The sequence below is a fragment of the Dreissena polymorpha genome, chromosome 13 (genome assembly GCF_020536995.1).
Source record: "Dreissena polymorpha isolate Duluth1 chromosome 13, UMN_Dpol_1.0, whole genome shotgun sequence".
Taxonomy (NCBI): Eukaryota; Metazoa; Mollusca; class Bivalvia; order Myida; family Dreissenidae; genus Dreissena; species Dreissena polymorpha.
In genome coordinates, this window is record NC_068367.1 from 72,015,179 (window position 1) to 72,031,833 (window position 16,655).

General features: G+C 33.9%; 1 protein-coding gene across 1 annotated transcript in view; it reads right to left on the reverse strand.

The window, feature by feature from the left end:
• Positions 1–3,768: 3,768 nt before the first annotated feature.
• The window catches only part of LOC127854762 (uncharacterized), a 32,168-nt gene continuing 19,281 nt past the window's right edge, over positions 3,769–16,655 (reverse strand). The window contains exons 3-4 of the mRNA XM_052389817.1: positions 4,819–5,598; positions 3,769–4,585 (exon numbers count right to left, since the gene is read on the reverse strand). Of these exons, the coding sequence (XP_052245777.1) occupies positions 4,224–4,585; positions 4,819–5,598 (1,142 nt within the window). The 3' untranslated portion in view covers positions 3,769–4,223. The remainder of the gene's footprint in view (positions 4,586–4,818; positions 5,599–16,655) is intronic.

Here is a 16,655-nt window from a genome sequence, read left to right on the forward strand (position 1 = left end):
TTACATGCTGGCGATTTCGACTGTACAGACATTTTCGATTTCAGAATTCAATATCTGGCTTATTTCGCATTTTCCGACACACGTTCTTCTTAATTTTTATTTATATTGAAACATATGTTTAATAATATGTTACCCATTTTATATAAATAAATAATTTATTTGACAAAAACGTATAATCTCGCTTTAACAAATCTCGTGTCCATTGGATACGTGTGATTTGTTAGTAAATGTTCTACTGTGTATGTTGTAAATAAAGAACAGAAGAGAACGGAATAGTTTATTTAGACTTAAGCTCTGTAAAAGTACAATATGTTTTAGAATATAATTACCCTATTTAACAGTATATAATGTCAACAAGTATTTAACGATACTGACATATCTTTGTAAATATTTTATAGGAGTTTAAACATGACGAAAGTATGCTAAAATATTTACATAGTTGGCGAAGCCAATGGGCGTGAATAGTGAAAGGGTTTTCGGTGCATATTTTATTACACATGTGTTGTTTAATCAATACGCTATTTGTATTATCACATGCATATAAAATATTACAATGTTATTATGATACATGCATTATTAAATAACAAGTTTGTTGCCTCAACATGAAAACAAATCAATGGCCATCTAAATGTAAACAAAAATATTGGTTTATACGTGCAAGTAAGAATTTAACATATTTGTTATTTTATAAATACACAATTTTATTATCACATGCATACATGTATACACAAATATAAACGCGTTTACTACAGTCACGGATACATAATGGAGAACAAAATAGTGACGCGTTGAGATTGGTTTCATTTTCAAATCTGTTTGTATGCTATTGATGGTTGTGAAAAGGTAAAATGTATTTAGAACAAGAGCACCGCATAACGGGTGCCAATGCTCGGCTGCGGGTACTGTTTTGAATAAATGAAAGCTTGTCAGAATTTTTTTAGAGGTCACAGTTACCTTGACCTTTAACCTAGTGACCCAAAAATGGATTTGGCGTGTAGAACTCATCAAGGTACACATGCATATGAAGTTTCAAAGTTGTAGGTGGAAGCACTTTGATTTTAAAGCAAAAGGTTAAGGTTTTAGCGCGCGGATGTCGGACGACACGACGAGCTGGCTATGACAATACCTCGGGTTTTCTCCGAAACAGCCGAGCTAACCAAAAAGATTTGATAAAGGTTCATAAAAAGGCAATCTATCCTTTATTATATTATAATTTGTATTTATATTTTGCTTCAAATTTCAAAGTATACTGTTGCGTGTATGTGTAAAAATGTGAGAAAACTAATTAATTAATTAGTTAATACATATTAACTATTTTTACGTTACAAGGAAGTCATTGTCTGTGCTTCCGACCGTGTCCTGAAAAGACGTCCACAAAGGTCAAGGTCAAACTTAAAGGTCAACAGTCAAATATCTGCATTATACAGCAAGCACAGCTGTAAACTTAAGTCTGATTATACACGAAAGATCACCACGTGGACATAATTACTAGCGAAAACCTTCCCTAGCGGAAAACGAATGTGTGTTTAGCCCAGAGGTAAAGAGGTCGAACTTTGTAGACAAATGTCTTATGTCGAATACGAACACAAAGCTGCTTGGTCGGACTTTGACTTTATAATGACACATCTTATATCGCTTGTGTATTCCTTTTCCTCAACGTTGGTTTCATTTTCAAGTTGCTTCGGCATTTTTAGTTAGTTAAAGTTAAAGTAAACTTTTACCGACAAATGTTAGTTATTGAACGATTTTACAAGATAAGATAAAATGTGAACAGATATCAGTTGTACTAAGATTGTCACGAGTATAAACTAGAGCTTTGTCACAGACCTGACGAATACCCGCACATTGACACAGAATATTTTGCATGTTGTCTTCACAAAAAAACAGCGGACAGCATGCTCAATGTTTAGAACGCACTAAGTGACCCCGTGACCTAGTTTTTGACCCGGCATGGCCCATGTTCAAATTTGACTTACACATCATCTAGATACAACTTCTGACCAAGCGTGGTGAAGATCGGATGAAAACTACTTGAATTAGAGAGCGGACACCATTCTGAATATGTAAAACGTACTAAGTGACTCCGTGACCTAGTTTTTGACCCGGTATGGCCCATGTTCGAACTTGACTTACACATCATCTAGATACAACTTCTGACCAAGCGTGGTGAAGATCGGAATAAAACTACTTGAATTAGAGAGCGGGCACAATGCTGAATGTGTAAAACGTACTAAGTGACTCCGTGACCTAGTTTTTTATCTGGCATGGCCCATGTTCGAACTTGGCCTTAAGATCATCGAGAAAAAACTTCTGACCAAGTTTGGTGAAGATCGGATGTAAACTACTTGAACGAGTAATTTTAAAATCTCACAATGAATGACATATTTTTGGCCCTGACAAGATCATTTATGGCCATATTTGACCTTTGAACTCAAAGTGTGACTTGACCTTGGAGATATCGACGTAATTCTTTCGCATGACACACCGTCCCATGATTGTGAACAAACGTACCGAGTAATTTTAAAATCTCACAATGAATGACATAGTTATGGCCCGGACAAGATCATGTATGGTCATTTTTGACCGTTGAACTCACAGTGTGACCTTGACGTTGCAGATATCGACGTAATTCTTTCGGATGACACACCCTCCAATGATGGTGAACAAATTTATCAAATCATTTTAAAATTTCACAATGAACGACATAGTTATGGCCAGGACAAGCTCATTTTTGGCTATTTTTGACCTTTGAACTCAAAGTGTGACCTTGACCTTGGAGATATCAATGTAATTCTTTCGCATGACACACCGTCCATTGATGGTGAACAAATGTGCCAAATGATTTTAAAATCACACAATGAACAACATAGTTATGGCCCAGACAAGCTCATTTTTGACCTTTGAACTCAAAGTGTGACCTTGACCTTGGAGATATCGACGTAATTCTTTCGCGCGACACACTGGCCGATGATGGTGAACGAATGTGCCAAATGATTTTAAAATCTCACAATCAATGACATAGTTATGGCCCGGACAAGCTTTTTTATGGCCATTTTTAACCTTTGAACTCAAAGTGTGACCTTGACCTTGGAGATATCGACGTAATTTTTCCACGCAACACACTGTCCTATGATGGTAAACAAATGTGCCAAATGATTTTAAAATCTCACAATGAACGACATAGTTATGGCCCGGACAAGCATTTGACTTTGAACTCCAAGTGTTACCTTGGAGATATCAACGTAATTCTTTCGCGCGACACATCGTCCCATGATGGTGAACAAATGTACCAACTCATTTGAAAATCTAACGATAAATGACATAGTTATGGTCCGGACAAACTTTCGGTTTAAAACAAACTAAGTGACCCCGTGACCTAGTTTTTGGCCCGGCATGACCCATTTTCAAACTAAACCTAGACATCATCTAGATACAACTGATGACCAAGTTTTGTGAAGATCTGATGAAATTTTTGGGACAGACCGCCAGATCGACAGACAAAGTGTCTCCTATATAGCCCCCTTTATCAAGTATTGGGAGCATAATAAAACATTACAATCCCACTGGAAACTTGTATGATGCTAAGCTCAATTTAAAGGCGTTTCTCAGAACGTTCTGAGAGAAGCAAATGCAATTTACCAATACAGAATTGTCAAAGGTAAACAGATCAAATACATATATCATGCGTACACATTTAAGCTAAATGATTATTAGACTATTCATTAAGCAGTCATTTGTTGAGACAGTTGTCGTCGAATCCAACATCGTTTTAATGAAAACTGCACGTGAGTTAAAGAATAAGGAAGTAATATAATCAAACAACTATTGACTACAAAACTATATAATATCATCTGATATTTACTTGCAAAAAACACATTTACATCGGGTGCGCCTCGTTTGATATGCTTTTATTTCAAGTTAATTTAAGATAATATGCAATTACCTTTTCATCAATAATTCTATAATATCATGCACATTAGTAATGGCACAATAACCTTTTTATGAGGCTCTGCCGAACAATGTCTGTTTGAAGATCACATTACAAGAATATCGCTAAAACAAAGAAACCTCCCTGAATTATGGTATACATATATTAGATACTCTCCAAAAATAATAATGTTCATGCGTTGTCTATCAAATGGTATTACCATGTCATTTAAGGACTTATTATATTGAAACTAATTGATGAACACCAAACAATTGTCTGTTTACATAGGAAGTACCTATTTGACTTTAAATACAAGTATGTTTTTGTTCTGCTTGATGTTGTATTGACCAACAACTAAGGAGTTAGTGTTGCGATTGTAGCAAACTGACACTGGATTGATCATACCATCCTTCTTTGAAGCCAGAGTAGCCAATTTCTTCTTGCCCTCGCTGTCCACTTGTATAATAGAGTTAGATGAGCCACAACAGACTAGCACCTGGCCTTCAGTAGTAACATGTACCCCATACGGATTCTGCAGTTCAGGGTCAGTAAACGAAGATATAAGGGTTCCATCTGTCGCTATTGTCAGAAGCTTGTGGTAGGTGTAGTTAGTGACATAAATTCTGTCACCGGTTAGACTTGCAGCACATTTGAATACTGCATGAAATAAATATGAAATATTATTGTAGGTTCATGAAGAATGTATGATTAAAAAATATAAATATACAAAAATTTCTTGAATAAAAGTAATTTGAATAATTTTTCATCAATATGACATTTAAGACACAACAATTAACGTTACTTTTCCATCTTAAAACAAAATATTGCTGATTATGGTTGCATGAAGTCAAATTTATACTATGTTAATATTTTATTTTATTGAATTTTACCTGTCTTGTCTGAAGATGTATCTTCCAAATATTTTTTCAAAAGTTCCCCAGACAGGCTGTACTGGTACAGAGCAGTTCGAGAGGTTACAAACAACTTGCCTTCATGGTGGGCAATTCCAGCGCACTTATGTTGAAATTGAAGTTGTTTGCCCTTTACCAGCTGTCCATTATTTACACAAATAAATTGGACCAAATTTCTATCACCCTCAAACAGAGTAACTGCCACTTCATTTGAACTGATCTTGCACATGTCTCTGACATAATGGGGCATATCAAGTTGGTTGATTACTTTGTAGTTCTGGTCCAGAAGCTTCACTCTTTTAAGGAGATAGTCAGTTACAATGATCCTATTGTTAGCGATAACACATAAATCACTCAGTATGCTCAGATCAAATTCATTTGACTGCGAAACAGTTAATACATGATTTGGGTGCGCAATATTTCCCAGACCCACCTGTTTTGACAGGTACTGCACAATGTCTGTGTTTGGTTGGAATGAAAATGAACGATCAACCGCAACCGATGTTTCCTTCAGAAATGATTCAGACTCCTGTATCTTGCTATGACTTTTCTTGCTGGCTATGAATGCCAGTTCCGCCTTATCTTTACCCTCAAGATCTTGTACAGCTTCAATGAGTTCTTTCAGTTCATCACTCAGCTTGTTACATTTCTCTACATCCTTCTTTAAAGAGGAATGATGAGCCGTTCTAATAGCATCTAATTCCCTCATGGTGTTCTTTTCTATGTCATTTAGAGCAGCATTTATTCTCTCACGTGCATCTCTTATTTCTTGTAGGCGATCATTGTATGAATCTTCTATCGACTGAATTCCAGCCCCTTGGATACTTTCAAACTTCTTCAAATCTGTCACAATGATTTGAATCTTGTCTGCAAGCTGCTTTAAGTCAGTCGAAAAGTTTTTTATTGAATCAGAAATAATAGTCACATTGGTGCACTGTCTGAAACAAACAAATACGGTTCATGATATCATGAATAATGTTTAATATTGAGCTGTTACTGTAAGTAATTAATATGGTATGCTTTATCCGTTAATCGGAATTGAATTTCTAGTCTTCTCGAAAAGACATACATGCATTTACTCTTATCACATAGTTCAAATGCACTCATTGTTTAATGGACTTGTTTCTCACTTAACTTCACAGTTTGATTTATTTGGGATATAAACAAAATAAAATTAAATGTCATGTCCGGGAGGTGTGTTTTCCGGATTCCTGTAATTTATTAAGTCAACCTATATAAATAACAAAAAAAAAACTCTTGCTCTTAATAAACACAGTCATGATGTGCGATTAAAAGTAATAATAAATTAAAGGAACATATAACAGTCTGTTTAATTTGCAATCGCATATAGTAACGTTGGCTCAGATTGGGCGGAGCATATTTAATTTGCTCGAAAGTGAACTTATTTGTTTGCGAAAAGAATGTTTGAGATTATATAAAAAACTTAAACATTAGAAGTTAAAAATATTCTTTAAATAAGAAGTTAATATACAAGTCAGTAATTGAGTAAATCTGTACATGAACGAATGATCATAATTCTGAATTATATTAAGACATTTTCAAATTTCCATCATTAGATTTTGTGTAGTATCAACTTTTTTTTAAAATTATTTCAATCTATCAATATGCTATAATGTGGATTCTAATTTATGTCACTGGTTTTTATAAGATATATGAGTTATATGTGGATATTTGTAAATTTGATTCATATCACTGCATATTGTATATTAAAGGTCTGTAATCATCTGTTTGGCCCATTTCATGAATTCTTTCATCATGCCTTTAAGCCATTTTAATGAACTTAAAACATATATATCCTCAAGTATCCAAACATCGTGGTAATAACGAAAGTCGGCCTCGCGCGAAGTAAACTGTCAAGGGATCTTGGCGATTCAACACTTAAATATTTCATCGGTTAATGTTAACTACGTTAGATAAAACGAAAAACATGCAGCAAAATATAACATAATTTACTTTTTCATTGCATACCCATTGCTTAGCGTCTCGGTCCCTGTGTATCCTAAGTTCGTGGTAAACCTTCCATGTTAAAATTGATCAACTTCCGGTTTCAAAATGTTATTGTTTTAGGCCAATCAACACAATTGTTTACTGTAACAAATTAACTTTCATTTATCTATCTATCTATCTATCTATCTATCTATCTATCTATCTATCTATCTATCTATCTATCTATCTATCTATCTATCTATCTATCTATCTATCTATCTATCTATCTATCTATCTATCTATCTATATATCTATCTATCTATCTATCTATCTATCTATCTATCTATCTATCTATCTATCTATCTATCTATCTATCTATCTATCTATCTATCTATCTATCTATCTTTCAATACTGCCGGAACCCCCTTGCGGGTACTATTGGCAGGTGCGCGTGTCAGTGCAAGAATAAAAGGTTTAAAAGCATTGAAAGGGAGACTTCAAAGCATGAAAGTGAGGTGAAGATAAAAGTGTGATAGTGTTAAACAAGAAGAAACATATTTATAGGTTAAAAGTTGTTTAAAAACACTGTTTTGTGCATTCAGGGACGACTGGGGAGTAGAGTGAGGCTAAGGCAACGCTTGAACCCCTCTAGGTCTGCCTGCTGTACAACTGAGGCTGGTAGGCCGTTCCAAAGAACTATGGTGTAAGGAAAGAAGGAAAATTTAAAGAACTGTGAAACCATTTATTTCCGTCGGCACAAAATTTCGCCCTTTTCAAAAAAATGACTATTTCGTCCGCTCTTAAATTCGTCCATTTCTGGTTTTGAAAAAAAAACGTCCGATTTGTTTGTAATACATGTAATACGCGGTTGCGAAAGAATCGTGCTGGGGAAAGAGAGGTGACACTTGGTAGTCACTTGCAGGAGGTGGGCCTTGTTTGGCATATGCCTATTAACAAGTCTGTTATTTTAGGTGATAGTAACTGTCCCTTATTATTTTATGTCATTGACACGTTCTCTGTTACGATTAGCGGATAAGTGGGACTGAATAATCGTTAACGAGTGTTTTAAACAACGAAGCCAATTGCCAATTAGTCTTTTTCTATTACAATCACGGACAACCAAACACAAATCAATATGTTCTTTATTAATTTGTAATTAAAGCGCAGACTATATTTCAGTCCGGTGTTATCACACATCGTCATATTTTAATTGCGTTTAATAGTATTGTCTTTAATCCGGATGCGCCGCGTGTTGGCTGTATAATCTGCAACACCCATAAAAACACAATAGACACAATGGGTAATAAGCGCTCGTCAACACTATTATACCTAAACGAAGTCGACGCATTCGATACAGCCTTATTGCATTCGCGTTTTACAGGAAATGTCAGTTGTCAGTACACTGTATAATGAACACCCCTTTGCGTCAAAACCGGATTTAACTTGAGTGTTAATAGTCGACTGTTTCATGTTTTTTGTATCAATACCATCTGTGTATCTGTATTATAAGTATACCAGTCAACAAACAAGCTGCGCGCTTCCGCATATGGGTATTCGGACGTTCAAAAAATTGACCTACGAATTAGCGTTCAAGCCGTCGAACGCATTAAGCAATATAACTCGTTTTTTTTCACTATTTCTTTATTTGCAAAAAATACTCGTGGCTTATAACTTACCTTGCAATCTTTTTTTCTCGCATTTTGCGAGTGCGCGAGTGTTAATTTCGAGCCCTGTGTATATGCGTGGATTACGCTGGATTAAAATGCCTCATGCCTACGGTAATTCAGTCTTATTTGTTTCAAATATGGGACATGATTGTTCGTTAGGATCTTGAATTCGTCCATCGGTCGAAGGACGAAAAAGGCGAACATTAGTGTCGGACGAATAATAATGGTTTCACAGTAGTTGGCTGATGTATGGACTTGTCTGAATGAGAGTGGGTGCATATGACGAGTCATCCTCATTGGCCCCTCAAGATATGATGGCGGCGAAATGGCTACCAAGCCATACACAATTTTGTAAAAAAGGGTCAGTCGGGAGAGGTCACGTCGGTCCTTCAAAGTCTGCCAGCCAAGTTCAGTCTGCATACCGGTAACAGTGCTGTAGAATGAGAAGTCATTTTTCACCCAGCGGACTGCTCTACGTTGTACTTTTTCTATTTGTCACTATTTTGTTGGGTATGTGGACTCCAGACAGAGGACGCATATTCTAACTGGGGTCTAACTAAGGTCTTATAGGCTACTCCTCTGATGTTTTCTTTTTTAGTCTGTATATTCCTGCGGATGAAACCAAGAGATTTATTAGCATTCGTTGTAATGTTGGTAATATGTTTGTTCCAAAAAAGATCATCTGAAATGGAAAGACCTAAATATTTAGCACTGTCTACGACTTCAAGGATTTGTCCATGTAGCCTGAGATTTTTTTTCTATCGGTCATTTTTCACGTGCTATGAACATGGAATAGTAAAATATAATTTTTTAGAAAGGTGGTAATACATTTATTCTAATTGTTTTCTATCGGTCATTTTTCACGTGCTATGAACATGGAATAGTAAAATATATTTTTTTAGAAAGGTGGTAATACATTTATTCTAATTTACCTGTTTGAATCGCATTTTCATTGAATTTCTTCTCGGACGCCGTGTAAACAAACCGCTGTCACTTTTGACATGAGTCCCACGCGGAAAAATAACGCACGCGACAAGAGAGGTCACACGAATAATGGATACCATGATGTTGGGATACTTGACGATATATAAGGAAACACTGAAAAGTTAGTATTGCAATTTCTGCTTATGTGTTTAAACCGGTGATTGCAAATAAAAAAGGACTAGTGGATATGAAAGATGCTACATACCTATGATTTACAAAAGCACAGTTAGTACAGCACAGTTGATCATGGTCCTGACATAACATTTTCAGCTTTTTGTCTGTGTGGACATCACATTTCTGGAGAAAGTCCTCTATTTTCTTGGTGAGAGGCCACTTGTTTATTTCTCCTCTCCCGTATGTGGTATGGTAAGAATATAACTGACCGTGATGATGATTACATTGTGAACAAAAACACTTCAGACAGGTTTCACAATACCACTCTGCAATTTGCTGAATATTTTTACCTTCGCATGCATCACAGCAATAGTCTTTCAAAATATCTGAACTTTGATTAACAGAATGTAAATGCATAGCCATTTTGTTGAGAATTGTTACCAACTTATATATTACCTGTCTGTATTACTCAACTGGGTTTAAACTCGTAGCTGAAAATATTGAAATGCGTCTCACTGTTTATAAAATTGTCAACACACATAACTTAACAATGTCACTTTGAAAACATATTCATATGAACCGCTTTGAAATCAAAAGTACAATGTGAATCACACCGCAGTGTTTAACCAGGTTACACTACATTTAGGTTTTACACATCCTTGAGAGGAAAAGTAAAATTTAAAGAAAATAGAAGAAGGCTATTACATTCTACTTAAAGGGACATTTTAATTTTTACAAGTAGTTAAAAAACAACTTGTAGTTTGTGAAATTTTGATGCAAACAATTGAAACATTATAGACTTTGAATGATGAAAAATCGGATATGGGTGCATTGTGTGGTGTGCTATCAATAAAACATGACAGTCACTACAGAATCGTATATATAATATACTCTGTAAGATAAGTTGTTTTTTTTTATTCAATATAATACATACAATATATACATGTATATGATTAAACAACATAGTGATTGTACAAAGCAATTAAGTTCAGACATGTCATACAAGATATGCTAATATATAATTTTTTTTAAGAGAAAAGAAAAGAAAAACAGAAGAATAGTTATGAAAAATGATGAATTGTTTAAATTCGGAAGACAGTATACTGGACTTGTGTGTTTTTTGTATATTCACAATGATCTTATAAGAAAAAATATACAAAAAATATTTTAGAAAGATAAACTCACATTAGAGTGAAATGTATATAAGTGGACAAACATTATGAGAATTTAATCCGATTCCATTTTTGTTCAAAGATTTGTAATGTGTCATTACTGAGGGCTATTTCTTTCTCAATCTGGATTTTAAGTTTAAGACTATGGACAAAACAATTAAAATTTGGTACTTGTTTTTTGTACTTCATGTTAAAGATAAAATATTTCATCAATATAAGAATAAAATTCACAATATTATTACAGTCTATTGATTTCAATGAGTAAATTCCGAAACTTACATTTAAGAAAGATAGTTTAACGTTTAGTTGCTGTTGTTCAAGAAAAGATACTAATTGATTCCAGATAGGCTGGATGTGTTTGCACTCCCAAAAAAGATGTTCTATAGTTTCGATGTTTTCACCGCAGAAGTCACACAGATTTGAGTTAGATAATTTGCATTTAAAGAGATATTTATTTGTAGCTATAATTCTATGGATGTATTTATATTTAAAATTTCTCAGTGTGCTTTCAATAGTTGATTTATATGACATGGTAAATATGTGTTTCCAATTAAGTTCATGTTCTCCGAAAAGGACTTGCCATTTATTTTGGGTTTTGGAGTTTTCTGTAGGGTTTTTAATTTGTAGTGTGTAAAATATTTTATTCGTTTTGTTTTTTCTTCCAAGTATGTTTTCTACGAATGTTGTTTGAGTACATGGTGTATTATTTGTATTGATTTCAGATTTAATATGTATGGGTATGCTTTTGATTAGTGTGTAATACTTCAGAAAATGATTTGAAGGTATTCCGTATATGTAGCATATATCATCAAAAGAGTAGAAATCCTTAATTCTGTAGTCATATAATTGGTCGACATATAAGATGTAAGATAAGTTATATATATTATCATTTCAAATTAAAACTACACAATTGACAGCTATCCAAAGATATATTATTCATTTGAGTGAAGGAATGATATATTATAATTACTATGCTAAGTTTTACCGTATGACTTTGCCTCTTAATTTATCATAAAAGTTATATTTAATAACTATATATAAAATAAACGAGATCAAGGATGGCTTCCTGTCATGTATAGTGTACTTGTAAGACAAACAGATTCTTCCAAATCATCGCTGTCATTACATCAGTCTATTATATAGTATCTCATTTACAGTGAAATAATTTGCAGCTCATGTGTGCAGAGAATGGTTCATATTTTGGTATTGCGTTTTAACGTATCTTACACAAGTATATCATGCATTGCAGAAAGCACTTTTTACAACAAAAACATATCAAAGAAGGACTGACATGCCTTTCTCTAGTAGTAAAATCGTTTTAAAAGTCTAAACAAGACAACTTGCTGAAATAACTGCAAAGAACATGAAATTGTTAACGTATCTTACATTTAATCTTAGTGTCAACTAAACTCCTTTTTAAAGATGCTTTCTAGTTAACGCTGAAAAAATATATTTATATATACATTAAGCATTTTGTTTTCAAATCATCCCATGTAAGCCATACTGGAAGGATATTTTGGCATTGTATGCCACTACAAATGTTAACGTATCTTACAGTGTGAATCTGTCTTATGAGAACAACTTCGTGCCTAGTCTGTTGCTCAATATCTGTTTAAACTATTAGTTAGTCGATGTTTGATTATTGCAGTGGCTGTATCTATAAAATTCCATTAATAAAAATACACAGTCTACATTCTCAATGAAAAATAGAAATTATGCAAATTGCTACATGTGCTTATAAACAAATCGTTTTAGTTCATTGTTTATTCTGTAAAAGAATCATGTTAGATTATTATCAAACTCTGTATGCCAGAAGTCTAACATTATAAGTAGCGCATTGGTAGTCATATACCGGTATAATCAAGTAAGATCACAATGAATTTTAAATAAATGTGATGTATATAAAAACCGTATGAAATCTAACAGTAGGAGCACTCTCGTTGTCAAGTTCTTTCTAATAATATTATTTTTTTATCATCTTAACTGTATACAGTGCCAAGAAAAGATCATGTACTAACAAAGTGACAGCTATTAGATATGATAAATTAAAAAAAGACAGCGGTCTTCATTAATGGGATTATTATAAGTTTATTAAAGTCTACATTCTCCATGAAACACAGATTGTGCAGTTTATTATAAACAAACTGCTTTAGGTCATTGCGCATTTCATGAAGGTATCAAGCTCATCTACTACTGTAACATGTCCAATTATTAACATTACCATGTCCCTGCAGGTCATTTACATTCAAATTATTTCCCTATCACTGTATTCTTTCTGATTATACCCATGGTGGAGTTCAGATAGAAATGTAAGATACGTTAGCAAAATTGTAAGATACGTCAAATACAATATCAAAATCACAAGGCCTAATACTCCGTCAAACTATATACATACTTTCATTGTAATGTAATTTTGACCCTTGTAATATCAACCAAGCACGCATTTACTGACAAAATAAAATTCATCTTATAAACATTGTGCCCTAAACATAACATAGAGCGTGTAATATACGTTAACTTTATGTAAGATACGTTAAGCCTGATTGTTACGTTTTATGCACTAAACAGCACATCTATTCATTAACAAGACCTTTAATATTAAGTTTAAAGTATAATATCATGTAAAACACAAAACGAATTATTCTAAAACGGTAACTTATCCCAGCTATAACGTATTAAATTTACCACGGGTCCAAAATCAAACTTTATATCAAATTATAATCAACCTGCCTACAAAACTATGGTAATTACCCAAGAACATGGTTCTGTCGAGTCTATCTAATGTTAGTTATGCACGTGTGTGGTTTAAAGAATCTAAATATATGATTTTGACAAATAGGAAACTAATTACATGAAAGCATATTTACGTATCTTACCATAACGTATCTTACCAAAAATTTTAGTTTTTATTACCATCATAATGTTTGTGGTTCGTATTACAATAAATGTGCTATATCCTGTCATTATAGATCAGGCGATTAAGGAATCTAAACCTGGAATATCATAGCTGTATTAATTTGGATTATTCAGTCGATAGAGTGTTAACGTATCTTACACAAAATGTACGCAACAATTAACAATTCGAATTTCGTCCATTTGTGGTGTTTTAATTCTCAAACAATGAGTCTTATTACTATAATAAACATATAATGTGACCACTGCCATAGTCATACACATATAATTCACACTATATTTACCTAATTTCATACCAAATATGTGTTACCAAAATTTGTTAACGTATCTTACCGCAGTTTACGGGACACTCATTAAATACGTTATGTGAAAATTATGAGCATGCTTTCAGTGTCAATTGCATATTTTGATGTATTCCAGTTATGTTTCCTTCAGTTCACAAATAAAACCCTCTCTAAATCACCAGTTAATTATATTTTGTGCCCCTTACACTTTATCACCCATGCCTGGGACATTAGAAATATTACATTTTAGAGGTACATGTCGTCAAATATCAACTTAAAATGACTTTTTAATTCGGTAAAAAGTGATGTGTTCGGGTAACAGCCATCTTTGTCTGTACAAAACAGCTTCAAAACTTAGCACATTTAGTATCAATTAAAATATATAGGCACGGGACAGTTGAAAAATGAAAATGTCCCTTTAATTGACAATCGGCGTACAATACCTCGGTGTTCTGTACAAGATACAGGTTGAAAACCCTGTTTGAGATGTGTTATAATTGTGTGCCTTTTGAGAAACACTTATCATAATAACTCCACATAGTTTTAAAATGAAACCATCGGACACTTTAAACAGTTCTATTTGTACACACTTTATTTCGAAACATTTATCTATTTTCTCTTACGTTGTCAATATTTGATTAATTGGCATGTAAGACAAATTAACTAATGGGCACCGCACTTAATTGCGATGTCTGTATGGAATGCTATTTTTATTTTGCCCCTGTTGGAGGGAGTTATTATTTTATAATATGTATTTCCCCTTAACCAAACTATTTTGATTATTTATAGTTAATATATTTATCATTGGTCGTATAATCTTGAAGGTCCACTAAATAACATTTATATTACACATTTTGTAGAATGTACTTTCACTTTTGGTTGTAATCGAGCAATATCAATATATGTACTTAGTGTGTCGAAAATATGGTTTGTAAACCAAAGAGCGTCAGACAGGTTGTTGGATATATATTTTGAACAAGCATGGTGTTATGGATATACTAAATGCAAGGTACGACGGAATTGCATATGCATATTGACTCTGTTCCAAAGATCCAATGGTATTTTTCATGTGTTGCACCAAAAATAGAAAATCTCCAAGGAGTTCACAGGCAGGAAAGGGCTGAAATTATTTCATGCGTGCCTTATAAGAGGCCCGCACAATTTTTAAATAAATAGTTTACTATTGTTTTATGCTGATATTATGCTGATTAAGTGATTAATAATGTCAATTATCATAGTTACCAATTAGGGGATGGTGCCCATGCAATACTGAGTCTTATCTATGTACCGACCGTAAGGTTAGAGATATAGCCATTTTTAACTAAAGAAACGCAAGCAAACCTTTGTTATACTACTCAGTAGACCAGTGTGTCGCGAAGTCAGAAAATATAAAAATTGATATATTAAGTTATGGAGCCATAATTGTATGTATTTGCACCATATTAAATGGGCTTTTTCTCATATTTCGTCATGTATTCAAGTTTGTCATTAAATGCTTTATATTGATAAATGTAAACATTGGATCTAAAAAGCTCTAGTAAAAAAACAAGAATGAATTTAATGAAAACACAATAGTAACCCTCAACTGCACTCGAACCACTGACTCCTGGGGTAAAACCATTCGGCCATCCGTGCTCATATTATGATTGCTGTATTTTATATTTTATATAAGCAATCCTCGTAGTGCAACAAAATTAACGAAACCCTCGCAACTATCCAAATTATTAAATCGTTTAGCGTTGCAACGCTTTATAATTTCCAGGTTTTGAAATCGTCAAAAGATGCATATATAATGAATATTTTAGAGCATGGTAAATTTTCAGTTTTACTGGTTCCTCACAAATATCATAACTACAACGAAAGTGTGCGAATCTGAAACACTTTTTTTAATTTTGTCAATTTACCAAAACTTGAAAAGATCCCTTTTACTTTCTATTCGCACCGATAAACATAGCAAGGATGTAACACCGTAAACCTTGATTCTCGGCTTGTCTCAAAATTCACTTCAGTTTTAGCCAAAAATCCCAGTTGGAAGAGGAAATAAAAATTCGGAACACTCAGTTCTTGTCAATGATCACGTGAAGGTTGCGTGTTTTGCATGACGTAACAGTGGCATAGATAACCTCCAAACACTGGGGCGGCGGTCCAGTTTCTGTACTGGGAACATAAGGGGGTTCGTTTGAGAGGGTTGTCCTCTCCCGTGGTTCCGAAAAATTTTACAATTACAATGCTGCGTTTTGGGGGAACTTTCATGTTGATATAAATGCTCGATTTTTGTCTCACTCTCAGTTTGTCATGAAATCAGTTTGTAAAATGCCGCCGACGACGACCCAGAAATGTCAACAGTTATTTTTTTTCTTTCCAAAAACTCGTGCTAATTAAAACTTAAAATAAAGTCAATGTTTGTGTATTTTAATGATGGAGTTTAACAAGTGATATGAGAAATAATAACATTAACATTACATTCACAACACTAATATTTTATTAATGATGGACATGTTTAACACCTGAAATGGGAAGACTAATAAATAACCACATGAAAAGAATAGCCTGTCCTTAATCAAAACACAGACAGTGCAGTCACGGAAAAGAACAATAAAACAATTAACGCAATGACATTTAACCGGGCCCCTGGTTTATGACACCTAAGAAGGGATATTGACACATCACTATTGGCAACCTCGGAGCAGACGGAGAGGGGACACATGGCTTCTGCACTGATGGCGCGTGATTAC